Raw genomic sequence first — 27,771 nt, 5'->3', positions numbered from 1 at the left:
CACAAGCTGTTGGGCTCATCTTTTAAAAGGGAACACTATACCAGTTAAAATATACAACAGGGACATGACAGCATATGACATCTCAAAACATACAAACTGCCTAAGCCAACTGTTTAGATGACTCTGAACTCTATTAGCTCACCTATTGCATCTGTTTTTATTGTATGCAGTTTAGTTGTAGCAGAAGTTGGTCCCATGCAAGATATTACCTCACCCACCTTGTGTCTCTAATTTATTGTAATCTTGGGCCTTCCTTGAGCTGAAGACTTTCAGCTCAGGATTGAGATACACAAGTAGAGCTTTGTGGTGGAAGCAACAGCAACATGTAGCTATGGCATTGCTTTCAGCCTATTGTATTGGGCCTCTAGCCAGTTGATACAATATAAATTGTTTCAAACCTCTGGTGTGTTTCTCCCAGTTCCCATCCACTTCAATATTGTAAGAGAATGATTTGTAGGACACCTCTTCTGATAACTTAGTAGTGTAAGAGGCTGGAACGCACATTAAAACAACTGTACCCTCAGGGTGAAGCCTGTTACACTTCAGACTATGGTGCCCTAGAACAAGTGGTTCTGTTGCCATGCAGCACAGGAAGAGAAGTTGGAACTCTGTGTGCCTGGCACAGATTAGTCTGGCAAGTGAACTGAACTCTTGTTTCAAACTCCATAAGAGGTTTACCGTGGCCTGCCATGAGGGGAGGAATAAACAAGAGGGAGCTCACTTCAGACTTTCTGGGGAAAAAATTAATTATATGGCTGAAACAGAATCTAAAAGATATATGGTAATCAACAGAAGAGGCAAGGAGTCAGGGCTGTGTAATCTTCTATCACTTGCCAGCTGTTCGCTGAAAATGTTCTTTTGTGTGGAGTTGGGTTTGGATTAGTCATTTAACACCTGCAGGCAAAAATGTAGTACAAGAACATGTGAAAATTGTTGAAGCAAAACTGTCCTGACATCTGATTAGAAAATGCAGATAGCGTAAGAATGGAATTAGATGGATCCAGCTGTAGTTTTATACTTCAATAAAGTATGCAGCTGACATCAATTAAGTAGCAAATACTTATTGGGGCTCTTATGTGCTTTGAGCCTGGATCTAAGTTTTATGCTGGAAGTTTTTGTTTTTGGGGAAGACTAAAGAAATTTTGAAACAGTCCTTAGTGGTATTGACTTGATTAGAATAATGGCCCTGAATGATTAGAATAATGGCCCTGCTAGAGGTATTTGGTGTTGAGATCAAGAATTATTGGTATGATTTTCATGGGACCTGGTTATTAACCAGAAATGTGCTTCTAAAAGTAATAACTTCCTCTGTTCTTAAAACTACCTGAGGTTGCTGTAGAGTAAGAACACTTTGATCCAGGCTATTGTGCTAGAACTTAATGTAAATCATAACTGTGATAGCATTTTTATTAAAATATTGTATCAGTAGTCTGTTTTGGGGTTTTTTGTAACTGCTATTGGACATCTTGCTATTTCATTGATAAAGCAATTTAACTGCTTGGGATTAGACTTTAAATTTTTATTCTTCTTTCTTCTCAGATTAGAAATGTGTGACTAATTACAATACAATTATTGGGTAGTTAAATCTTTTAGCATGTACAGAGTTTACATTAGCTTCTGGGCATAATAGGAGATTCAGCCCAGAGTCTGAACCCCTTGACTTCTCATGTTAAATCAGATCTCTTAATACTATAAGATTGAATAGCATAAGTACAAAAACTTTTGGTAAAATTGAAGTGGGCAAAAATCAAACATGCAAAGCTTCTAGTTTAAGTGAAGTTTTACTGCTGAATTTTGAAACTCTTAGGTCTGTTTTTATTGTAAGACTTATAATTAATTATAACAAAGCTTATAGACATATCATTAATTATAACCATGCCAGTAACCATGAGATGAGTAGTTGAGATTAACAGATAGGTAGTTTAGCTTATATGTGGAAGGTAACATAACCAAAATACTAGAGGCAAGGTTTTCTGCTCTTGTAAAATGCTCAAGAAGATAATGAGTAAATCAGATGATAATCACAAGAACCTCCCAATTTAAAAAAGACCTGGCCAACAGGTAACTTCAACTGGTAACTTTTCATTAGTCTTAACACAGCCATGGTGTAATTAAACACTTTCCATTCCATTCCATTCCATAAAATAGTTTGACCCTAAAATGGAAGTCAATCTCCCTCCGCACAACCCCCGCACCCCGGGTAGCTTGTAGAAAAATAAACATGTCTGAGTTGAACTGATCCTTTAACCTTAGGATTTCTCAGGCTATAATCCTTTATGCCCCATAGTCTGATGTGAAGAACATAGTATAGTTTTTCTGTTGGCATTAATTTTGGAAAAACTCAGAAGTTCAAAATCATGTGTAACCATCTTGCATTTGATACTGAACTGGAATAGAGCTTTGGAATGACTAACTCTTTATTCTTACAGTAATAGACTTGCGTGCATTCTTTTTTTCCCCCTCTCTCTCTCTTTCATGTTATAGACCACTAAAGCATTCCTTCCCAAGATGCTGGAGATGAATCATGGACACATTGTGACAGTGGCGAGTTCCCTGGGATTATTCAGTACTGCAGGAGTGGAGGTTTGTTTAACTGTGTAATAAAGATTACATGTTGCTTTATCACAAATGATAAATGCCTTCTCCTGTTGTCAACAATGTAGCGTAAGTAGGTTTGGAAAGATTAGATTTTTGTCAGTAAATGTCAATTTCACTGTACACAAACTAATGAAAAGGTATCTCTATCGATATTTACCAAAATTTACGAATTGGCAAAGTAAGAAAAGCATTGTTTGAGAAATTATTAGTGTATTTAAAAGAAATTTACATTGTGTATTTTGACATATGATGTTGACAGTTTGTTTTAACAGTTATAAAGCTTTAACTTTTTTGAAGCTCAACATTTACTGCCACCCAATTTCCTGCAACTGTGAAAATTTAAATCCATGAAACTCACAAAAAATGCTTTAAAACAAACCTCAATATTATCCGTGGAAATGATCAAAACAGTCAACATTGAATTCTGTCAAACCTAACTTTCATCCTATGTGGAGAAAAAAATTACATTGACTTTAATTTTTGCCCACTTCAATTTTACCAAATGCATTCAGAAACCAAGAAGAATTCTTTATTGTCTGAGTTGAAAAAAACAAAAACAAAAAAACCACCACTTTATTTAACTAGCAAATTGAAGGAACTAGGAGGAGTCTTGTTCAGTGTGAGCCTATATGCCGTTTTCACATTTCTCTGGAGTACCTCCCTTAGAGTGACTGACTGCAGCAACCACTGTCAATGCAGTGCATTATCAATCAGCAAATGCAATGTCCTAAAACATCATAGTTGGATGGCCAATAGTTTGTGCGTTATCACAACATATATGCATATTGAGTACAACACTACCCTGCGAATGTAGATGAGGGTTAAGCATAAGTGTCTTAACGCTACTCTTGAAGCTTTTAGGCCAAGATTTTCAGAAGTGACTAGTGACTTTTTTGGGTGCTTACTGTGAGACATCTTAAAGGGGCCTAATATTTCAGAAAGTGCTGAACACTGATCTGGAATCGGACCCCTTTAAAGTATGCCAAATTGGGCACCCAAAACCACTAGTCAGTTCTGAATCTTGGCCTTTTTGCATAACTTGTTGGTGCATTAGAATAGGCAATAAGACTTCTGTGTACTGCAGTTGTGTTGGGAGCCAAGGGACTGGAAAGCAGCAAGCATGAGCTAACCCTGTGCCGTTACAATCCATTGCAAATAGTTAGTCACTGAAAATTTATCCATGTTGCTGGAAAAACACTGGAAACACTCTAGTGTTGTACAAGCTTTTCTAGGGCTGGCCTGGTTAATACCTGTGACTTGCTGAAGTCCCTGAATAGAAATAAAACCAGTGGTGCAAGTATGGTTGAACGGTCCAGTATACCGTACTAGTAAGATACAGGAGGAATCCGCCCACAGCCTTTCCAAGCAACTGCATCTCCTTAGTCGTCCTGCCTAGAGGTCTGTACAGCAGAAGTCTCCGGCGCAGTAGGAGGAGGACAGGGACCCCCCGGTAACATGGGATGGATGTGGATCATGGGGAGGGGACAGGGAGAGCACAAGGGCCCCAGGTTGGGGACAGGGCAGAGAGGAATCACATGGGGAGGTCACGTGCCCCTCCCCGTTTTGTGTCCTTCCCATGAGTGCAGTGTACCAGTAAGAAATGATTTCTACTTGCACCACTGAATAAAAATTAAATTGGGCATATCTCTCAAGAGTTCGTAGCACCCCGTCTTAGTGTTTCCAGTGGACCCATATGGCCAAGGGAGTATGCTTGCTTGAACTGATCAGCACTCAAGTATCTCTCTACTGGATGATCCTAATAGAAACTTTAGAATTGCAGCTATGTACTAGGTAACTCTTGGACTTCAATCCACATACACCTCTGAGATAGGAAAGCTATATCCATATTACAGTTGAGAAACTGAGGGAAAAGTAAGTAGCTTGCCCAAGGCTCCATAGCAACTTAAGAGACACATTAAAGCCAGGGTTAAAAATAGGGAGTTTCTGGCTTCAGGACTAGGCAGTCTCAGAACTTGACTCTAAAAGTAGTATTACTCACTATTGTGTCTCTAGTCTCTTGTTCTAACTTTTATGTTAAACAAACTGCCTTATCCATATAGTTTGCTGAATAAGGCCATTTAAATACACTTCAAAGGGCATCTCCTTGATATTTAACTCAAATTTGTCTGCTTTCACGGAGTTCTTGTGTTAACTGCCCTAAATGTAACATGACACTTGGGCTGATGTGGCTGTGTATTCAATGCACATCTTTCATCATGTTGCCGCTTTGAAAATAGAGCTACACAGCACCACATCAAATATGCCTTTCCTTTTAATACTATTTACTCTTTGTTACATCATCACCTTTAACTTTGATTGAAAGGATAAAAGGATAGGCCCATTCAATCTGTTCTACTCTTCCTTGTGATAGTCTTCTTTCTTCTTAATTCATTGCCTACACAGGATTATTGTGCCAGCAAATTTGGAGCTGTGGGTTTCCATGAATCTTTGAGCCATGAATTGAAGGCTGCTGACAAAGATGGCATTAAAACAACCCTGGTCTGCCCTTACCTTGTAGATACAGGAATGTTCAGAGGATGCAGAATCAGGTGAGTAGACCAACTGCATATTCTTTCTCTCTTCCTCCTGCCTTCCACACCACTGGAATTCTAGTCTTAATCCTCTAATTCTGAGCACTTTTTATTTTAAAAAACCCCACAAAAACACAGAGGTTTGGGATTGCATATTAATAGGAAAGGAAAAACAGTTGAAATGACACCAGCAGTACCTTTATTCATGTAACTCCTCTCAGCGTGTGGCAGTAAAGATGGGTGTGAGATGGGACATGTGCACTTCAGGGTAGGTGCTGGTGAAGCATATGTTCAGTGACTGACTACTGGCTTGGGGAATATCTTGCTAGTCATGTGTAGAGAAAAGTTTCAGTTGTGTAATTACTTTTGTATTTTTTCCCCATATCCTATATTATGCCTGAAGTAAGATGTTACTCAAAATACATTTATTCCAATACCAATAAAATTCTAGTGATTAAAGGTATTATGTGCAATGGGTCGATATGGCAATAGCTGATTTGCTGTGTGATCCTGGGCAAGTTGAATTGCTTCTCTCGAGTTTAGCTTTTGTTTTTGAAATAAGAATTATGACGCTTGCCTTTTTTTTTTTTTTTTTTTTTAAAAGCACTCTGACATCCCGGGTTGTAGTGCTATACAAATATACATTATTTTAGCGACAGTAAATGGTGTTAATCTCTTGAATGCATTTTCTAACAGTAGTCCTGGCAGGGATCTAGGCCAGCAAAATATTGACATTGTCTTTACCTGAAGCAATCTTTCATACACCAGCTGCACTAAAATTTAATAAGGTTCTTGATATTGAATTAAAATGGCACTTAATAGAACAACATGTTATCAAATTATATGTATTGTGTGTAGCTTAAATCTAATTATAAAGACCATCGATAATCTTATAAACAAAGCTAAAATATTAATACAAAATCATTGGAAAGTTGCTGCTCCTTGAGTATTAAAGAATTAGTTTTTAAATACTCTAAACAAATGAGCTAATAAACTCTAGAAGTAGACAGACTCTGCTTTAATTATTAATGAAGTAAACAGATTTTACCAAAACTCATCTATCTACTTTTGTTAACCTGTTTTAAAAATGAAATCTTTCAGAAAAGAAATTGAGCCTTTCCTCCCACCTCTGAAACCAGACTACTGTGTAAAGCAGGCTATGAGAGCTATCCTTACAGATCAGCCTATGATTTGCACACCTCGCTTGATGTACATGGTAACCTTCATGAAAAGGTAACTTGTGAAATACTAGCTACTAAGCACTTCAGACAAATGTACAGCTTTAAATCCAAAAAGCTTAGTCAGAGGCCTGTTTCCCTGGAGTTCTGTGCACAGATCTCTCCCTTGGCTCACAAGATCACTTTCCACAACATGAGCTCCATGGATCTGGGGACTTACAGGATGAGTGGCATGGCCAGGGGATGTTTATTTTTCCCTGTTCCCTTTTCCAGAAAAGCCTGAGGCTCCACTAATTTCCCTGCAGCCGTCTTCCACGCTGTAGAACCCCATTTATGGGTGGATCCTGAGGTAGTGGCCAGCATAAGAATCTGTAGCAGCCAAGCCCCAGAGTCAGTGCGGAGGCCCTAGCCTCCTGCAGATTCCCTGGGATCTACACAGATTGTGGGAGAGGGGGAAATCTGTAAGTAGAACCAACTACTCATTCTGAAAAGGCAGGGGAACAGAAACCTTCCTTTCTCCCCACTCAGTTGAGTGATTTTTTTGTTTTAATGTTTTTGTTTTTGTTTTTTTTAAAGTGGTGGGGACTCTGTTCTCTGTAGCTAAGCTGGCTATTCCAGCATTGGGGTTTCCTCTCAATATTAGAGGCAGAACCAGACAAATTGCTCATAAGGAGCTGACTGGATTTCACCCACTTGAGCAACACTCCATTCATGCTGCTTTTTGGCAGCTCAACAGATGATCTATTCCTAGATTTTTATTCTGCAGTGTGCAGCATGTAGGAAGAGTGTTTAAAACTTGGCAAAGTCTCTTATTTTCAACCTTTTCTTATTGCCTTCTTGTGAGGAATTTGGACCTAGGAGTTTGAGGGTTCTGCTCCATTCATAACGCAGCAGCTCCCGATCATGGTGGACAGGCACACCCAAGAGTCCAGGAGGTGTTTTTGTTCCTCAGCATCATGTCAGCCCTTCTTGGGAGGGAGTCTTTGCCTCTTCTGGCAACAAACTTTATCGGCAACTCCTTTAGAACTGGCTGGAGCAGCAGCATGCTCAGTGGCTTCTTCAGAGGCTGCCTCGATGCTCTTTGCACAGACAGTGCTCCATGCAGCATCAGCAGCCAGATCAAAGGCCCTTCCTGCGGTCTCCCATTCAGCACTCCAGCTTTCCAACAGGGAGATCAAAGGCCCTCCCAGCAGCTTCTGGGCAATCCATGCCCCAGGCAGCAGCAGTTAGATCAAAGGCCTCTTTCCAGTGTTACTACACAAGCAGTGCTACCAGTAGCCGCAGAACCTGCATGAGCATCTACCTCCCAATGCTCCAGCAGTGGAGGAGTTGAATTCTAACAGCTCAGATCCTGCTGTGTGCCTCATTGGTCCCAATCCAGCAGCCATTGAGCTCCCAACATCTTACCTGGCACCTAGTGCATGACTAGGGCTTCTGGTTGCTATGGTAATACAAATATGTATGAGTGGAGGGAGGAGTGTGGAAAGCCTGCTTTCCCCATTGGAATTTCCTTGGAGAAGACTGAGGGGAACCTTACTCCTTCTTATTCTGGGGTACCTTCTATGGGAGGGATAATTGGGCCCAAAAGATGGGGATATGCGTTGCCACAGACAGTAAGTGATTAAGCTATGGAGTTACTGCACATCTTTATCTCTACAGTTGTTTGGGAGTTTTGTGTCTCTTAAATATACAATGGCCTAATTTGCTAATGCTACTTTGTGGGGAGGTTTAGATTTTAGCAGACCTTTTGTTTTTAAACAACAAGGTGACAGAGGCAGCATGGTCATGAAGAGGGTGTAAGGGTTCCATGCTAAAGGCTTAGCCTCTTTCTTTTGTCTCCTACTCATTTCTATCTATGTAGTTTGAGCAGACTTGTATTTTTATTCTCCATAAATATCCTACTGAAATGAGAAAAATAAATGTGTTGCCCCTTAGGTAGCCCTGAAATGGCTAAACTATGTCTCCATAAAAGTGATCATGGTACACCGTAAGTTTCATTCCACTGCCATATAACAGATTTATAACCTCTCCCCTTTTCTTCAGCATCCTGCCCTTTGAAGCAGTTGTGTGCATGTACCGGTTCTTGGGAGCAGACAAGTGTATGTACCCTTTCATTGCTCAAAGAAAACAGGCTACAAACAACAATGAAGCAAAAAATGGAATTTAATACTGTTTTGTATGGACTGGCCTTTGTAGCTGAATATGATCAAAAATGTTACATGACTGAATTTTGAAGTGCACTTGCATCTAGCTGATGCAAATGTCAACATTTTACAGTGGCATTCTCTTGGATCTTAAACCTGTGTATTGAACTTAAAAATCAATGTTTTTTGTGGTTTTTTTTTTTTACATGCTGTAAATAAACTGACTATAGAGTACTTGGAAAATGTGATAGGTAAAGTGAATTTAAAATGTAGCTGCCACCATTGTTCTTTAGACTATTACTGTATGTACAGTAAAGCTAGTTATACTACTTTTTGTAGAGATGCACTGTGTGAGATCTTTTCCTCAGACTGCCAATGTTTAAAGCTGTCTACAACTAGAAGATGCAGTGTTTCAGAAATTGCTTTTTCTTTCTCTATGTATTAAAACAAAATCATGTAATTTAAACTACTCCTACGCGTGACCTTTTTAGCAAATTCAAGGACTGATTATGAATGCGTCTTTCCACATGTTAACCCAAGCTGTAAAGGACCCAGGGCTGACCTGTGGTGTAATTCTCTTACGTAGCGACTGCATGCCTTCTGTGTTTAAAAAAAAAAAAAGAGTACTTAGAGACTAACCAATTTATTTGAGCATAAGCTTTCGTGAGCTACAGCTCACTTCATCGGCCACAGCTCACTGTAGCTCACGAAAGCTTATGCTCAAATAAATTGGTTAGTCTCTAAGGTGCCACTAGTACTCCTTTTCTTTTTGCGAATACAGACTAACACGGCTGCTACTCTGAAACCTGTGTTTAAAAAGGAATTTGTAAATCTCCAATTCAAAGGCAAATAGATGTCTCTGGAATATTTTCAGAGCAAAGGTGTATTGGGCATCTCATTTTCTTTTTCCTGAGAAATGAAGTCTGTGGTTTAAGCCATCCAACTCTTTCAAGTCATTTGACTTGAAATATGCTCTGTGTTCTGTCCATCACTCTGGATGGCAGACTCCTGCCCTCCATTTTTTTTCTTCCTTCTTAATCTTGCTTCCCTCAGCCCCACTGCACCCCCACCACCACACCCTCTGAGGAAGTTGTATTAAATTTCTGTAGCTGGGCTCTTGCCTAAAATACAAAGCAACTCCAGCAGAGATACAAATTGTTTATGTAAGTCCTGGTTTTGTGCCACCTATTAACAAAAGAAAAAGAAAATAATGCTTGATGCAACTTTACATGTGGAATATGGAACGGTGTAAAGACTTTTTTTTGAAAGTTGTATTTGTAGAACAGCAAATGACGTTTTTACAGTATTTTTTGTAAAGCAAACAATTTTGTGCCTTGAATTTGGTAATTTGTGTATTAGTGAAACGTAAAAGTGAACTTCTACCTCTGTATCTTAACGTATACCATCCACTTGTAAATTACTATCAAACAAATTATGTGATTACTTTTTTAGAATGTCTTGTTAAATAGTGACCAATGTTTGTTTATTAAAGTGAGCCACCTTTTACTTAAACCGTGATTGGGATGTTTTCTTGAACGGCTTATTGATGTCACAGTACTAACTTACTGATATCGGTTACCTAGCCTTTAGCATCAACCTAGTTCAAATAATGAACAGTTACTCATTTCCTGAACTGACTTGCTGCATGTTATAGGACCTGGTGGTGCAACCCTTAATGAAGGTAATGAAAGTCTCGCCTCAGTAAGGACTGAAGGATTAGGCCTCCAGTTACAGTGTTTCCGAGCGATCAGATCTTTCACTAACTAACTGGTTACAGAAGCCACTCAAAATAAGTGCTTAGGATTTGTCTAAACAATCTTGGTTTTGGGTTTTGGCAGCACTTTAACTCCATCTGTTCAGAAACTGATAGACAATGCACTGTAACCCCCTACTGTGCGTACAGTTATACTGTAACAATCTAAAGAGCGCTTGTGTCTATAGCTTGTTTCAGTAAACATACCATAATGCCAATAAGTACTGTGGTTACAGCATATATACGAGGGGATTGTACTGCACTGACTATATGCTACTTCAGTTTGTTTAGAAACTAATACACTGTGTGTAGACTAGTCTTTGTACTAAATCCCCCTATATAAACTACCAACTTTTAAAAAAATAAGTGCTGGTTTTTCAAGGCTATACTGTCTGGTATATCTAGATGAACTTACCAAATTTGCTCCTTCGAAAGAACTTGCATTTTCTGTAATGGTAACACAGGAGGGAGAAGCTAGCTTTAAGCTGCTTCATTTCCTTTAAGGTGTTAGACAAATGCCTGTGTTGTTGTAAAAATTATTCTTTATGATAGTGACTTCAAATTGGAACTGGTTTAATAAGCTTTTACTTAGTCCCTGGCAATCCTATACAGTTATACCAGAATGAGCTGGACTCTGTCCTTTTCTGGAATTAACTGTTTTTTGATTGTAGAATCTTCTTGTTTTCCCCTCATTTTCTTGCTGTAATATCCTGAGTTTGAAATTAAATGCTTGCTTGCATACTTGATCTGGAAGTTCTCTGAGAAGCCGCCTCCATATCACTTTTATTCTTTTTCTCATCTTAGTGACACTAACAAAGCCCAATGGTCATGGCACAAATGGCAGTCCTTTAAAACTTGAGCCATGAAGTGTGGCTGTTCCAGTCTATAATGATTTGAATACATTCCCTCCCAAAGCAGACCCTCATGAAGAAAATGCTGCATATGAAATACGTCTCTGCTACTCAAGTAGCAAATGAATGACTGTTCAAAGTACCCAAAGAATGGGAAATAAAACTGGCTGACACAAAAGTAAAATCAACATAGGAAGGAGTATAAGATGCCCAAAACAGACTGGAGAAGCAATAGTTGATGGAGGAATCTGATTTAAATTGACTTTGTAATAAAACACTGAACTCTAAATTCCAGATAGTTAACTAGACTGCCACTCTTTCCTTCCAAAGAAGCTAGAATGATCAATATTTCTGTTCAGCAGCCGTGTTAGTCTGTATCCGCAAAAAGAACAGGAGTACTTTTGGCACCTTAGAGACTAACAAATTTATTAGAGCATAAGCTTTCGTGGGCTACAGCCCACTTCATCAGATGCATAGAATAGAACATATAGTAAGAAGATATGTACACACATACAGAGAAGGTGGAAGTTGCCATACAAACTGTAAGAGGCTAATTAATTAAGATGAGCTCTTATCAGCAGGAGGAAAAAAAAAAAACTTTTGTAGTGATAATCAAGATGGCCCATTTAGACAGTTGACAATGACCCAGCCACTCTGTCTCAATATATGCAAACTAGATACCATTAACTTGGGTTTGAATAGAGACTGAGTGTGGCTGGGTCATTACACATATTGAATCTATTTCCCCATGTTGAGTATCCTCACACCGTCTTGTCAACTGTCTAAATGGGCCATCTTGATTATCACCACAAGTTTTTTTTTTTTTTTTTTCTCCTGCTGATAATAGCTCATCTTAATTAATGCGCCTCTTACAGTTTGTATAGCAACTTCCACCTTCTCTGCATGTGTGTATATATCTTCTTACTATATGTTCCATTCTGTGCATCCGATGAAGTGGGCTGTAGCCCACAAAAGCTTATGCTCTAATAAATTTGTTAGTCTCTCAGGTGCCACAAGTACTCCTGTTCTTTTTGCCAATATTTCTGTGACAGTGGAGTCAGCGACATGGTGCTAAATAAACACAATCCCAATTAGTCTGGTGTGCTTCAGCATGGCTATAAGATGGGGGCAGGGAGACGCCTATGACTGGTTTTTGCAAGTTTAAGTAAATTCATTACTTTTCTTTCTTTTTTTTTTTTTTAAACTCTGGGGCTATCTATTTTTAAGTAATATTAAAGAATACAGTACTTTAAGATATGTGCTTCCTTTTTCACTTTGTGCTGACACTACACAATAAATAAATCTTTGCCATAAAAAGCTTTCAAACTGTAAGATGGGGCACCTAAATACCAGGTCAAAAGTAGGGATTATTTTAGTAGGGTGTTTGTTTCCCTCTCCCTAGACTGTACTAATTACAATTAATGTCAATCCAGGCTATAATATTTCCCAAAATCTCTCTAAAAATCAGTGTCCTAACTAAAAGCCTCATATTATCTTTCAAACAAATTACCCTGTATTGATTTTAAACCATGTTTTCAACAAACTGTGTGCCTGGCCAAGTAGCTATGGGCTTTAGATTACTGCAACCTTTGTTTCCCAATCCAGTTAAGAACTCCTGCAGCAGTGATACCTGGGACTAGCTAAAGCCTAGTCATCAGGACAGCTAGTGGTTTTATCTAAGAAGTCTATGATGAGCTTTCCTTGGTGGTGAATTTAAATAGCATACCAAAAGGATACATATTGTGCATTTTAGCTGCCGTTTTTTCATCAGTTTATTGGATGTTTACACTAGCCCTTAATCACCAAAGTTCCCACTGTACTGGTTGGGCTCTGGGGGTGGTAGCAACCTTGAGACCACTAAATGTACGTACAGTAGCAGGTGGCTGTCATTTTTAAGTACTATGCTTGCTTAACTGCTCAGAGCAGGTCTATGTATCGTCATGCTTAAAGTGATGGTGGCTGCCAAATTCTTGTCTACACCAATGCTAGCAGTGATAGGAAATTTGAGAAATAAGCAGTGTGCAGATGAGACCAAGGCTACCAACAGAAGGACCGCAAACGAGAACAGGTCCTAAAAAATGTTGTGTGAACTTTCTCATCTCCCTAATATGCCCTATCCAAATGACAAATACCATCTTCTGTCTGCTTGCTGTGGCTTAAAATAAAATCAGTGTAGTGATTGCACTCTGTACTTCATTTCCAGAGTTTAACCCTCTCTGTTAAACAACCACAATCTTACATTAAAGTTCAATTTGTTGTTGACATACATCTTTCAGTATTTGCAAAATAAGGCACTTGGTCAGTTCCAAGGACAGCTGGGAATGTATGAGGAATACTGCAGAAGGGGGAAGGTGCAGGCAGTTCAAGTGGTTAGGTAAAGGGTCTCTCTCTAGAACACTTTTATGGCCCGCTAGAGGAAATTGATCAATACAGAGACAAATAAGCAAATTCACTAGTTAGGGCAAGAGGCCTACCTTTATTGAAACCTCCAAAGACCATAAAATGTTTGTAACCTTTCTGATGGAAGTAATTTTTAAAAAATAATTTGAAAAGTATTTTAATAAGGGAGCCTTATTTATAGTTTGAGGAGAGTGCTTATTAGCCACAGCTGTTGATGAGATTGCGGTATTCTCAAGGGAACAAGTCATTTCAACCTCACATAAAGAGAGAGGTGGTCATTTAAACTGACTAGTTTGAGTCACTGCCTAAGAAAGTCAAACCAGGGGGTCAGAAATGCCATGCCCAAAGTCTCTTCTCAACACTCAGTTTTAGTTGAAGTGAACAATTAGGCTAGATTAGGGAGGCAGATGCTCCAAGCAGCTTTCCTCCCTCCTCTGAATTTTTGGTATGTAAATATTTGCAGTCCCATTCAAAGAGTCTCATCTGAAAACCTGGAGTATTTAATGAGAACAGTTGGGTGAGCCAAACCCATCCCCTTTTACTGAAGGGGCAAAAAAACACATGCAAATCCATAACTCATATGCTTGTAAGGCCCAAATCTCTTGTTTTCCAGAAACTGCATTTTTCCTTTCCCTTTTCTTCTGACGCATGAACAGTCAGATGTGGAGATGCCTTCAGTGTTCCTGGGATCCACCTTGGGAAGCTGCGCCTTTGTTACTAAACATTTGGAATTGGATTTAGAATTATTCTCTCACATGGGACGCGTAACACAATCTGCTGCCTTGAAAATTTGTCAGCTAAGTAGCCTGTGGGACTGAGAGGGCTGGGAAGCAGTGAACCTAGTACAGCACTCTGGGCCAGAGGGAATGAGACAGAGCAAAAGCTAAAGCCCCACTGGGAAAATCATTAACCTCAGATTCTACAGCTGCTGCAACTTCCTGTTCCATCATTGTTTGGAGTTCTTCCTCAAGTTGTACTCCTTGAAGATAATTCCAGCAGCACAGAATCATAGAAAGGCAGGGCTGGAAGGGACCTTAAGAGGTCAAGTCCTGCCTCCTGCACCAAGGCAAGACCAAGTAAACCAGACCATTCATGGCAGGATTTTGTGTTTGAAACCCTGAAGTTTCTCACCTGCCAGAGATACTGTATCTGACTCTGCTGTATTTCTCATTGGGGATGGATGCTCTGGTTAGGGTACAAAAGAATGGAAACTATTTGGAGGGGTGGGGGTTAAAAGGTGCTATGCATTTTTGTTTGTTTACTGTTGTTTTTTGCCTCTGCGTCTCTGAGCCCAAACCAGGCAATTCAGAAAGAGCAAAATGAAGTGAGAGAGGCTATTCTTTTGGCATTTTCTGACTGGCCTGCACACAGATTTCTAGCCCAATTTCAATTACAGCTACAGGGGGGAGAGGTTGAATTGCTTGGCCTCAGAGCTATTCGGTGGCTTAAAACAAAGGCATCTCTGACATTAGAAAAATGCAACACCAGGCAGAAGGCACAGCGCACTCACTCTGCTAACTCCCATCCTCTCTACTCTCCACCTTAAAAAAAGTCTTCCTTTTAGGGGGCATGCATTTGCAGGTGTTTTAAATAATGTTTCAGCAGTAAAAATCTGTGTTGTCCTTCCCCATTCAGGGAGGCAAAAGAGCAGCAATTGTCTCATTTTATTATAAGTCTGAGCCAGTGCTAAGACTTTTGTTGGGATAGCTATTCTGTTGTTTGGGCTGAGTCTGCATTGGTTCTCTTTTTCTTTTGGGGAGCCAAAGGGATATATATTGAAAACACAACCCCACACAGTAAAAGCTCTAGTTGACACTGACCCAGAGGAGCCAAATTACCACATGAGGAAAAAAATGTCATACAGGTTTCATTGATTTAACACACATTTTATAGGAAGGCTGCTAAATCCCTTCATGTGAAATGATGTGAGCCTATGACATTCCAAGCAAAACGGCAGCTAAAGAAAATTGAAATGCAGCTCACTACCATTATCTCTGATGTGTCACACTTCCCTGAACTCTCACCAGACATCCACAGCTGGTGCCTTCAGACTTTGCAGAGCGAATGCTTGGGAATTTTGCAGGTAAAAGCCAGTCTCTGACGTCGCCATCGGCTGATGAGTCACAAATGTGATCCCTCCTGCGTCCAGCCTCTGAAATGTAGAATTAAAATCCTATTATTGTCTGTTACTTGTATTGCACAAAGATGTGGATCCAAAACAAGTCACACCCATGCAAGGGCATAAACATGTTTGAACTGATTTTTGGACACGGTTCACATTCTTAGGGTCTGATCCTGCAAAGTGCTGCATTCAGGCAGACCCCACCATTGAAGTTAATGGGGCTCCTTGTAGGCATCCACTGACCTGGAGCTCATAGCCTGCGCAGGCAATAGTTATTTGGGAAGTTATTAGCAGGAAGTAGATGGAATTTTTACATGTTTAATTGTATAAATATTAGACTGAATTACTACATGGCCCAGCAGTAGTTTGGACTGGACAAACTGTCAATTCTTCATCAAGTGCTGGTCCCTACTTATATTCCACTGTAGGTGTGTGAATGCATTCCATGCTCCTGGTGCTGGAGAATTCTTGTAAGAAGTGTCCGTTGGTCTGCCCTTGCCTGCCTTTTGCTTTCAATGGAAGGCATAAAGGGCAGAGCAGAGCGGAATAACAACCTCTCCAGTTCTTTCTTACCGATGTCTGGCCTGGGTCAGAGCTTCCACTGTCCAGAGTTTTCCTTTGATTTCTTTGATCTGCAATTATTTCAAAGTTTGCCTCTGTGTCTTATTGTGTAAAGGTCTTTATACTTAGCAAATTTTTAATAGTTTTCCAGTGATTTTCTCACCTTGGGGAATTCCCCCCCCCCCTCCCCCCCCCCTTATGCATGTTGGACTATGCCCAGACCTCTAGGCTTTAAAAACAGTGTGTCCTGCCCCCTTTCCTTCTCGGTAAGCAACAACCACCAGTGCTGTTTGTACTGTCTCAGGGAGGTGCACAGCACAGCTAAGTGTAATATCTGCTGTTCTTTCCCTAGCCATACCTGTGAGGCAAGGGAACCCTGCCTTAGAAAACACCTCATGGAGAAGGCAATGATGCCACAGTTAGACCCAGGCTGTAGGCCTCCCCACCCCCCATCCCCAAGTCCCTGTACATCAGCCTGAATCAACATGGTGTGTGCCTCCTGCCATGAAGTCTGACTCTGTTGCAGGGGACTCCATATCAACATCCCTCCTGTCAGGGGCTCATCCAGGAGGCAGAGAACACTTGCACAAGCATAAAAGCAGGTCTCCTTCTAGGTCTGCTTTGAAGACATCTGACACAACTCTGCCTAAATCAAGTAAATCTGCTCATTCAATCCCTAAAGACTTAGTACATCTTAAGTCCTAGGGCCACGACTCTAAAGCCCATAAACCCAAGGCTCTATTGGTACCAGACTCTATGCCAGTGATACCCACTTGATTAATACTGTCCAAGTCAAAAACATCATGATCCGTTGAGTCTGGCATGCTCAGAGCTTCTACCATTGATGGCACTATTGCTGTCTCAAATTCTGGCTACAGGGAGCCTCCCTCCTCTGACTCCATGAACGCAAATGGATGGTACCCCTGGCACGCCAGAGAGATCAGAAACTTTTATTACACCAGAGGCTATCTTTGCTCTTTCTGAGCTTCAGTTTCCCCCCATCACCACTGGGACCTTCTCTAAGGAGACTGTGACTCCACCATAGGATGTTACCTTTAACAGAAGCCTATCTCTTCTTCCAGCCTCTGTCAGAACTGCCACTGGATACAGACACTCTCTTCTCTTACTTGGGAAAATCTGATCCTCCAGAGCGTCATCATCTCCCCCAAGAAATGTTAGTCCAGACAGGAGATCCAGAACCTCCTAGTACCAGCCTCTGCTTTGACATATATCTTGGAACAGTTGGTACCTCACGCTTTGGGGACCCCCGCAACCTCTGCCTGAACGAACATACCCGCCAAACTGGGGAGCATGGGACCTGTATGCCAAATATACAGAGCCCATGCATTCTGCCAGGGAACCACTCCACCATTCTCCTCTAAAGGAACAGTCAGAGCCTCCTCCTGAACCCATGGAAGAGGTGGGACATGAACCAGTTCTGCTGGTACCAACAAGATTGTCTTCTTCATCTCCTGATTAAGCAGTCATCTGGCTTCTCCATCCCTTCTGGATGACCATAAACAGTTTCAGGATTTACTGTGAAGAGAGGCAGAAGAACTCCAGATGTCCCTAGATAAGGTTGAGGATCCTCAACACAAACTCCTGGATTTCTACAAACCACCGGATCCAGTTGAATAGCATTTCCAGCTAATGAAGCTTTTCTGGCCTAAAGCAGTCTGGCCTACACCAGCTACATGCACTCCTACTCCCAACAGGCAGATAAATGTTATTTTGTTCCAGCTAAGAGAGCAGAATGCTCTTTACCCACCCTGCATCAAACTCTCTGGTCATCCAGGCTGCCACAGAGAGATCTAGACAACAAATTCACTCCTTCTGACAAGGAGGCAAAGTGTTTAGATTTGTTGGGAAGAAAGGTTTTCACATCTATTAGCCTTCAGTTCAGAAGAGCAAACTATCAAACACTGCTAGCTAAGTACGACTGTCTCAGCTATTCCAATTTCACAGATTTTGTAGACAACCTTCCGCAGCAGGACAAGTCTCACATACAGGCTTGTATTAAATAAGGTTAGCTCGTGCCCAGAAACCATACTTCAATCAGTGGTTGATGCAGCAGACACATCATCAAGGTCAATGGTAATGGCCATTGTGATACACCATAAGTCATAGTTGCATGCCTGGGAGTTTTCCAGGGAGGTCCAAAACACCATGGAGGACGTACCCTTGGATGAAACCCATCTTTTCAATGAAAAGATGAATGAGTCCTTACATACTTTAAAGGGTTCCAGCGCCTCCACCACCCCCTGGGAATATGTATACCTGGAAATGGAAGTATCACTAGCAGTCTTACAAACCTAGACGAGCATCTCAAGAGTTTTATCACCAGCAGTCTTTTGACCCTCCTCTTAAGAGACAGAGAATATAGAAGTCTCATTTCCCTGTACCTCCCACATCTACAGTGCCATCTCAATCCCATCCCTCAGAAAAAAATATTTTTGGTGGGAGTTTGGGAGCGGCAAACCATTTATGATGCCACCACTACCCAATCCCCACATATTCTTCAGGGGCCATTTAACACTCTATTTCCACAACTGGAGTACCCTAACAATGCACAGGTGGGAACCTATCAGGGATGGTCCAGATAATACTTAGTCCTGCCTTGAGTGCAGGGGCCTGGACTAGAAGACCTCTCAAGGTCCCTTTCAGTCCTATGCTTCTATGATTAGATACCATCCATTCTGGCTATGCAGTCGAGTTCATTTCCCCACCTCCTCCAAAACCTCCTTTCCTGTCCCTGTTCATGGACCATTCTCACGAGGGGATTTTCAGGCAGGAAGTGGAATCCTTCCTGCAGTGAGAAGAAAACACCAAGGGAATGATTTTTAGTCTATGTACTTCCTAGTGCCTAAGAAGACGGGAGGTGGGAGACCCTGTCCTCAATCTCGTCAGTCATCTTTATTTGCAAACTGGTCACTCTGGAATCAATAATCCCATCCCTGGAGAAAGACATGTGGTTTACAGCTCTTGATATGAACAATACTTACTTTCACATGGAAATTCACCCTGCCCACAGGCATTTTCTCAGATTCATGGTAAGCCCCTACCACTTTCAATACAGGGTGCTCCCATTCAGCTTCAACACTGTCTCCACAGTCTTTACCAAGGTCTTTCTGGTCGTAGCAGCTCATATCAGATGGAACAGCTTCACCATTTTCCCATCTTGACAAGGGGCTTCTCATTGCCAGGACATGTCAGGAAGCTTATGAGTTGACCTCATCAATGCTTCAACTACTTTCTTCTCTAGGCATTACTGTGAACTTGCAAAAGTCTGTCCTCACTCCTGTGCAGACTATAGACTTCATAGGTGCCACCCTAGTTTTAGCCACAGTGAGAGCTTATCCACCAAGGGACAGGTTTCACAACATGAGCAACTTGATAGATCAGGTTATACACAATCCTCAAGCTCCAGTCAGAACTTGTCCCTTCACTCCTGGGGCATATGGCTTTAGGTACTTACGCTACCCATTTGCCAGACCCCACCTAGGTTGCCCTCAGGCATGGCTCCAGACAGTGTATTCACCAACCAAATACAGCATGAATACCGTGGTAAAAATTATTTCCAGAGTAACATCTTCCCTGATGTGATGAAAGGATCCCCTCAGGTGTGTGGGGATCTGCTTCCAACCATTCTCCTCAGAAAAGATGATAATTAGAGATGGTTCTCTCAGGCTGGGGAGCCCACATGGAGAGCCATATGGCACAGGGCACTTGGACACCCTAAGAGACCAGGATACACATCAACTTTCTGGAACTTCAGGCAGTCCGAGAAGCTTGCAAGGTTTTTCTACAATTCATCCAGTCCCCCTATGTCCTCATAATGTCAGACAACAGGACAACCATCTTTTACATCAACAAAGAAGGAGGGGCAAGATCAATCCCCCTGTGTGTAGAAGGGGTCATCCTGTGGAACTGGAGTATGAGGACTCAAATCACCCTGTTGGCAGCTTAGCTTCTAGGAACTCAGAATGTGTTGATGGACTCCCTCAGCAGGCATTTTGGTATCGATCACAAGTGGAAATTGCATGATTCAGTAGTAAACAGCATCCTCACTCAATGGGGGACTGCCAGCCAGGATCTGTTTGCATCCCAAATGAACAAGAAATGTAACATATACTGTTCCAGAGGAGCTATAGGTCTACACTCTCCTTCTCCCCTGGTCAGACCATCTGAGCTATGCCTTTCTTCCATTACTATTCCTACCTCGGGTCTTACGGAAAATTCATCAGAACTGGGCACAAGTCGTCCTCATTGCCCACACTGGCCCAGACAGTTTTGGTTCCCAAATCTTCAATGACTGCCATTTCATCCTCCAATCAGCATCCATTCCTTTTCTGATCTCTTGACCAGGAGAAGGGCAAGATCAGCCATCCCAATTCTGTGGCACTTCATCTCATAGCTTAGTTTTTGAATGGGTATCATCATTAGAACATTCCTGCTCTGTAGCCATACAGACCAGAACTAATAATAGCAGGAAGGACTCCACTAAGAAATGCTATTCAGCCAATTGCAAGCATTTTTTCCATCTGGGCATAGCAGAAATATGTATCTCCTGAGTCAGCAGATATCCCCCATATTTTGGATTATATTCTTTTTCTCAAAACAGCTGGGCTCTCCCACAGTTCTTTAGAAGTCCATCTGGCAGCAATTAGTGCATGCTATCCACCATTAGAGGGTTATTCAATTTTCATACACCGGTTGACTAGCAGATTCTTAAAGGGCATAAACAGAACTGTCCCACCAGCAAGGAAACCTAATCCTCATTGGGACTTAAATCTTGTGCTTTTGGTGCTTTGTAACCTTCCCTTTGAACCATTAGCTACATGTTCTATGTCTCACTTAGCAATGAAAGTTGCATTCCTTGTGGCTGTCACCTGAGCCAGAAAAGTGTGTGAGCTGGAATCCCTAATGGTGGATCCACAATACACTGTAGTCCATGAAGACAAAGTCTCTTTACGACTACCTCCAAAATTCACCCCAAACTAGCATCAGAGTTTCACATAAACCAGTCAATCCATGTATCTGTGTTTTCCCCCCCTGAAACTGCATGTATCTGAGGAGGAGAGGAGACTTCCCTCCCTTGACATACGAATGTTCTCGCCTTCTAGAAAAGATTGTTTCTAGCTATAGCAAAACAAGCCTGAAGTCAAACTGTATCTTCCCGGAGGATTTCTAAGCAGATCATTCTACAAGAGCACAAGCAACTTCACTGACATTGCTTCAAGAAATATCCTTAGTTGACATTTATAGAGCAGCTACCTAGAATTCCATCCACATATTTGCAAGATATTATGCTTTAGCGCAGAACTCCTCTGCTAATGCATCCTTTGGGACAGCAGTTCTCCAAAAAGCTCTGCCATCTACATTTTTGTACCCACTTCCCATTTGTGTACTAATCATCAGTCACCCACAGTGGAATACCCATAGGGACCTGCACTCAGAGAAGAAAAGGAAGTTACTTACCTTATCGTAACTGGAGGTTCTCTGAGTTGTGTGGTCCATATCTGTATGTCACTACCTGCCCTCCATCCCCTCTGTTTCAGATCTTTACTGGATTTGCGGTAGAGAAGGATCTGGAGAGGTGGTTGGTCCACTCTGCCCTTTGCCCCTTTGGTTGAAAGCCCATGGATAGCAAGGGCACATGCATGGGTTATCAGAAACTGCTTGCAAGAGTTCTCTAACTCAGTTTGTATGGAATGCATGATGCACACATCCATATTGGACTACAGATAGGGATCACACAACTTGAAGAACCTCCAGTTACTATAAGGTAAGTAACTTCCCCTTTTCAACTGAGTATCATATAAAGGAATTCCTACGGTCCACATATTATTTTACAGACATGTCATTTCTTGTACCTAACAGTTAGGATCATTGATATACAATAATACATACTGAATTTACATTTTATAAATGTATGCTTACCCCAGATAAAGTCTTCCGGTTTTAGGCCAAAGTGAGGGAGAAGAACACTTGGAATTATGATGTAAAGGTTTGCAAATGACTTTCCATAAAGAGTTTTAGGAGTGGTATTAGGAACTAGCTTAATAAATTAATGCAAAGTATTTATCTGCCCGAGCATGCCTGAGCATTTATGCAGCAGATTCCCACTAACAAGCTATTACTTACAAGAGCTCACAAATAATTTAATGAGAACTATTTGTGTACCCTTTTAAACATGGTACTGTTTACTTTCCTTATAATTCCTTTTTATTTAGATACTTCTTCTTTCTTACAAGAAACAGAAAGCCAGGCTGCCCTTTTAAGTCCACCGTTTAGGTCACCTGGACATTAAGTACTGATCCAACTCACAAATCAAAACTTTAGATGTCCAAGTTGCAGATACAATTACTGTCAATAGCTGTGGGGGCAAAAATGCACCCCTAAAGAGAGGCCAACTTTTGAAAATGTGGCCCAAAGCTTGAGAAGTAGAATTGTATAGGCTGCCTTAGAAAACAGGTCCTCTACTTCAAAATAGTCTGTCTTATTTCTTCTACTTTTTTAAACTGACTTGGAACCAGATGTTTTCACTTGAATTTGATCCCAGGCATTCCTGGTGATGTCAGACTCAGATCCAAAAGGTAATGATGAAGTCAAGAGTTGAAAAATTATCAAGGCCTAATCTTGCAATTTAGTCCCTTGTAAATCATTGGAGTTAGTTATTTCAGGGCAGTTCTTACCAAACTAGTTCTCTTGAGAATTTGCATTAACATAGCCACCTGCTTTACTGTCAAAGAGAGAAATTTATTTGAAGGGAATCTTCCTCTCTTGATTTTATTTATGGCTGTGGGGGATGGATGGATGGATTGACTGGGAAATTCTAAGATTGTGAGTCTTGGCGCATGCCATTTCAGTGAATGGTGTAATTCATTTAGTTTGCTTGATAATTCACATAAGGTCATAAAATTAAACATATAGGATCAAGCGACTAAAAGTTCATTTGTTGGTGTGAACTTTACAGTGATAAATATGAAGCTTAGCTGACCTCTTTATTTAAATCTATGATCCTTTCAGAGCTATCCTGTAGCCTAATACTACACAGAAACTGCGATTGCATATGCCTGCTCAGTATCTTGATTGCCAGTATATGAATAGTGCATCTATGATTTTGAAAATGCCTCCACTAGGAGACAAACGGAAATCCAGTATAAGAAAACTAGCTCAATGGGACAGATCCTTCAGCTGGATCCTCATAGGTGCAGGTGCTACCCATGCATTGTAATTTGCAGGATCAGAGCATATGCTTGTGAATGGACAATGTTTTCTCTTGAATCAAAGCAGATAAGATTAAAATCTTTGCATACATTTATAAGCCATAGTTTGTTACAACTTAAAGCCTAAGAGATCCACACAAACATGTAGCATAACATAACATTGTTTTTCCTTTCAGGAAATTTCACTGAGTCAAATGAAGAAACTTCACTGAGTGCAATAGAAATTGAAGATGGAAAATATCTGTTAGGTTTCAAGTCCATCCCCTACCCATACCAGATTGCTTCTGACTATATTTTCTCAAGTGTTTTCTCCAGTCTAGTTTAAAATGCCTTAATTGATGAGGCTTTCACTGCTTCCTTCAGGAGACTATTCCACTGTACACAACAGTTTGAGGCTAGGAAGCTTTTCCTTCCCTCAATGTCATCCTATTGTTTCTGGTTAGAATGCCTTTGACCACTCTAAACAATTACTCTGCCTCATTGATGTGGATGTCTTTCACAGACACATAGACAGGCAGCATACTCACAGAATTTAGCCAACATTTCATAGGCTCTGACTCCGTGGGTGCTGTAGGGCTGGAGCACCCATGGAGAAAAAATGGTGGGTGCTGAGCACCCACCGGCAGCCTCCTTATCAGCTCCCCTCAGCCCCCCAGCACCTCCCATCCGCCTGCGGGTCCCATAGATCAGTGCTTCCCCCTCCCTCCTCGCTCATCCGCTCACCACGATCAGCTGTTTGGCGGCATGCAGGAGGCTTGGGGAGGGAGCGGGGAGGAGCGAGGAGGCGGCACTTGGGGGAGAGGGCAGAACAGGGTGGGAAGAAGCGGGGTGGGAGTGGGGCAGGAAGAGGCAGGGCAGGGGTGGAGTGGAGGCGGGAAGAGGCGGGACAGGGGTGATGCCTTGGGGGAAGGGGTGCAGTTGGGGCGGGGCCTGGGGCAGAGCAGGGGTCGAGCACCTCCTGGCACATTGGAAAGTCAGCACCTGTGCAATATTTCTTATAGAATCGTAGAAATGTAGGGTTGGAAGAGACTCTGAGAAGGCCTCTAGTCCAGCTCCCATTTTGCTAAGGCAGGGCCAAGTATATCTTGACCATCTCTGAAAAGTGCTTCTCTAACCTTCCTTGGAAACCTATTCTAGTGCTTAACTACTCTTATAGTTAGAAAGTTTTTCCTAATATCTAACCTAAATCTCCCTTGCTGCAGATTAAGCCCATTACTTCTTGTCCTACCTTCAGTGGCCATGGAGAACAACTGATCACCATCCTCTTTATAACAGCCCTTAACATATTTGAAAACTGTTATCAGGTTCCCCCTCAGTCATCTTTTCTCAAGACTAAATGTGTTCAGTTTTTTTTAACCTTTCCATATAGGCCAGATTTTCTAAACCTTTGATCATTTTTGTTGCTCTCCTCAGAGCTCCAGTTTTTCCACAAAACTGGACACTGTACACAAGCTTAGGAAATTTTAAAAGATAAAGCTGGAAAAGAAGGACCTAATGTAAATTGAGCAAAGCAATGGAATTTGGGATTAAAGCTCATTCACCATCTTTAAATTGCAGCCATACAGAGAAAGAAAGAGAAAGAGAGAGAGAGAGAGAGAGAGAGAGAGAGCATGCAAAATAGTCCAAATTAAGGCTGAGTCATGCTGAACTCTGAATTTCCTGACTCTTGACAACCTAAGTCAACCCTGAAACATTATTTAAATGTGTGTGGTTATTTATATTTCATGTATTTAAGCTAGTTGGGATGCATTTCCGAATTGCTTCTGCATTGAAGTCAATGAGAGTTTGGTGAGCACAAAGCGTGCAGAGTTAGGGATTGAACGCTTTATTCCAGTTAAAATATGCAGTCTTGTTTACAACAAAAGATCCAAAGCAGCCATTGATTTTCCAAGTGTACAAATTTAAGATGATTTACTGGCAAATCCACACACATACAAATCCAGCTTTACAAGAAATCTCTGGAAACATCCAATCCGCTCTACAGGATTACAGTAAAAAGAATGTGATAATCTTTACTAGTAAATTTGCTGCCAGTGATTCGGAAGAGCAAGAGAGAGCGAGCCAGAGAGAGAGCTTTTGGCAGCACATTTATAGTGTGAGAGGATCTTGAATGCTGAATAAACTGTGACATTATACATCTAGGAGGAGAGTGGGTGTTCATATAGAGGAGTGAGACAGAGTGAGAGTGAAAATACCTCACCAGGGGGTTTCCTTTGACATTACGGAAAATGATGTTAAGCTATTCATGAGTTTGTTGCAATGGAAGGAAAAGGGACAATGCTGGGATTTTTTTTTCTACTAGGCAGACAAATATTTTGTGGGTCATCATTCTTGGCCATTGTTATCTCTGGCTAATATGACTCCTCCGTTTTGTTGCGTCATCTAGATAAATTGCTCTTCTGCTTTCCTGTCTGATCCCTGTCCCAATTGCTTGGGCAGAGATGTTTAGAAAGAGAGATTTCTAAAAATAAAATCACTTTCTAATGAATAAGGATTCATTCAGTGGAAGCTGATTACGTCTGAAAGTGGGAAGGCAAAACTGACGCAAAGCCATGTAAAGAAGCAAATATCTCATATTGTACCTGACTCAAATAAACCTTTTCTGCCAAATGTGCAAAAGAATCCTTCATTCACAGTTACCCCAGAGAACTGGTTTAAGAAATGTTTCAGTGAATTGTGAAGGGGAAAAAATGTATTTCCTTTGTATGCAAGTTGGGGACAAGGGGGAGGGTTTAGGCACTATGTGGGTTTAAAAGAAAGAGAGGGTGAAAGGGCTATTTAACCCAGATGTCACCCCAGGCTCAGGGCCCCTAGTGATGGAAAATATGGTTGGGTGATTGCAGCTCAAAGTGGCCACAACCTCTCCTGGAGGGCTGGGCAATTACTTTGTGCAGCTCCAAAGGAGGGAGCACACCAAAGAGGGACTGAGCAATGTGTTGATTCAGTCCATTCTCACAGCAATGGGGCTCCTGTAGAACCCCAGTGGAAATTAAAGCTAAACCCTGAGCGAGTGTGGTGACCATTTCAATACCAGGCCCTCCCTGGGGTTAATCTCCCATTGGGTCACACCTACCACCTCACCGCAGAGTGAATCTGGCCCAATGACTTGAGAACAACAGCAACTGAAGAAACATCATCACCTCGGAGTCTCATCATCATTGCTCATTTCTTTCCTGGCAGGGATGAGGAAACAGGAACCTGGATTAGACAGGAGAGGCACTTACAGTAAACCACTGTAGCTTTGGTAATCTCTGTGGGAAAACGGAAACAGAGTGGTTTTGGAGCAGACAGTGTATTTGAGCTGAGAAACATGATCCTGGTAGCCTAGTGAAGGACGATATACAGTTATCATATACATTTAGGGCCAGATCTAATGCCCACTGGTCTGTCTGTGACTATGTCTGGACTGGAATAATAGGTTGTGTTTTAAAATGTGTCAGCTAACAGGTTTTAACTAATATGATTTTGAATAGGACATGGCACCCAGTGTATATATGGCAAGTTGTGCTTAAAAACACGCTACCTGGTGGTCATGGTCAACTCTAGCCTAGACCTTGCTGATGAGACTCTTTCCATTGACTTCAATGGGCAGGCCCTTAGAAAGTATCCAAATGTGTGCTCTCTGTCTGTAATTAAATAATGTTCCTGAAAGTATCTCTACATTCCATAAAACTGCTTCTCATATTTCCTTCTAAAGTAATCTTACCTTTTCCAGTTGAGAATTATGTACTATGCCTCATGGCAGGTTTTAAAATAACGTAATACTGCTCTATTAGCCAATTTGTTTAGTTTTAGCAAATTTGGTATTTACGCTGTCATTGGCTCTAAAGCATTGGACTCCTGTTGTGTGACTTTGGGGATTTGCTGGGTTACCTATAAAATTCAGGCCAGCTGCAACAGTGACGGCTGTTCAGTTTAATAAGATAATAAATATATTTAATGACCCTCATTATGTCTTACAGTGATACCTGGTACTAAAGTGCAAATGTTAGCCCACGTAGAATATAAAATAGAAGACTTCCTGCAGAGATTATGCAGATTTTTGTGGAAAATCCACACAGAATTATGCTATAGTATTTATGTATTTTATTACTTATTTAGTGATTTAGAGTTGTTCCTTGAGTTTAATATGGGGAGAAATAACTTGAGTTTAGAAATGTGAGCAAGGAAGCTAGAGGGTGGATACGAAATGGACCCAACTAAATGAGAAGCCTAGTGAGTTGATTCTAGTTATTATATCTTCTTTATCCAGTGATGCTCTGCTAATATGTAACCAAAAAATTCTATAAAGGGTTAGTCCTTTGCAGTGGAAGACATAAAAATGTTGTCAAGATTCCTTCCCCACTCTGAATGCTAGGGTACAGATGTGGGGACCTGCATGAAAACCTCCTAAGCTTACAATTA

The 27,771-nt window shown here is 41.2% G+C and overlaps 1 protein-coding gene across 2 annotated transcripts in view; it reads left to right on the top strand.

The window, feature by feature from the left end:
• RDH10 (retinol dehydrogenase 10) overlaps window positions 1-9,963 on the top strand; it is a 39,078-nt gene extending 29,115 nt beyond the window's left edge. For both annotated transcript variants that reach the window (XM_007063573.4, XM_007063574.4), the window contains exons 3-6: window positions 2,485-2,583; window positions 5,002-5,147; window positions 6,231-6,362; window positions 8,351-9,963. In XM_007063573.4, the coding sequence (XP_007063635.1) occupies window positions 2,485-2,583; window positions 5,002-5,147; window positions 6,231-6,362; window positions 8,351-8,474 (501 nt within the window). In that variant the 3' untranslated portion in view covers window positions 8,475-9,963. The remainder of the gene's footprint in view (window positions 1-2,484; window positions 2,584-5,001; window positions 5,148-6,230; window positions 6,363-8,350) is intronic.
• The last annotated feature ends 17,808 nt before the right edge of the window (window positions 9,964-27,771 follow it).

The sequence above is a fragment of the Chelonia mydas genome, chromosome 2 (assembly GCF_015237465.2).
Source record: "Chelonia mydas isolate rCheMyd1 chromosome 2, rCheMyd1.pri.v2, whole genome shotgun sequence".
Lineage (NCBI taxonomy): Eukaryota > Metazoa > Chordata > Testudines > Cheloniidae > Chelonia > Chelonia mydas.
This window is presented reverse-complemented; position numbering and strand designations above follow the sequence as displayed.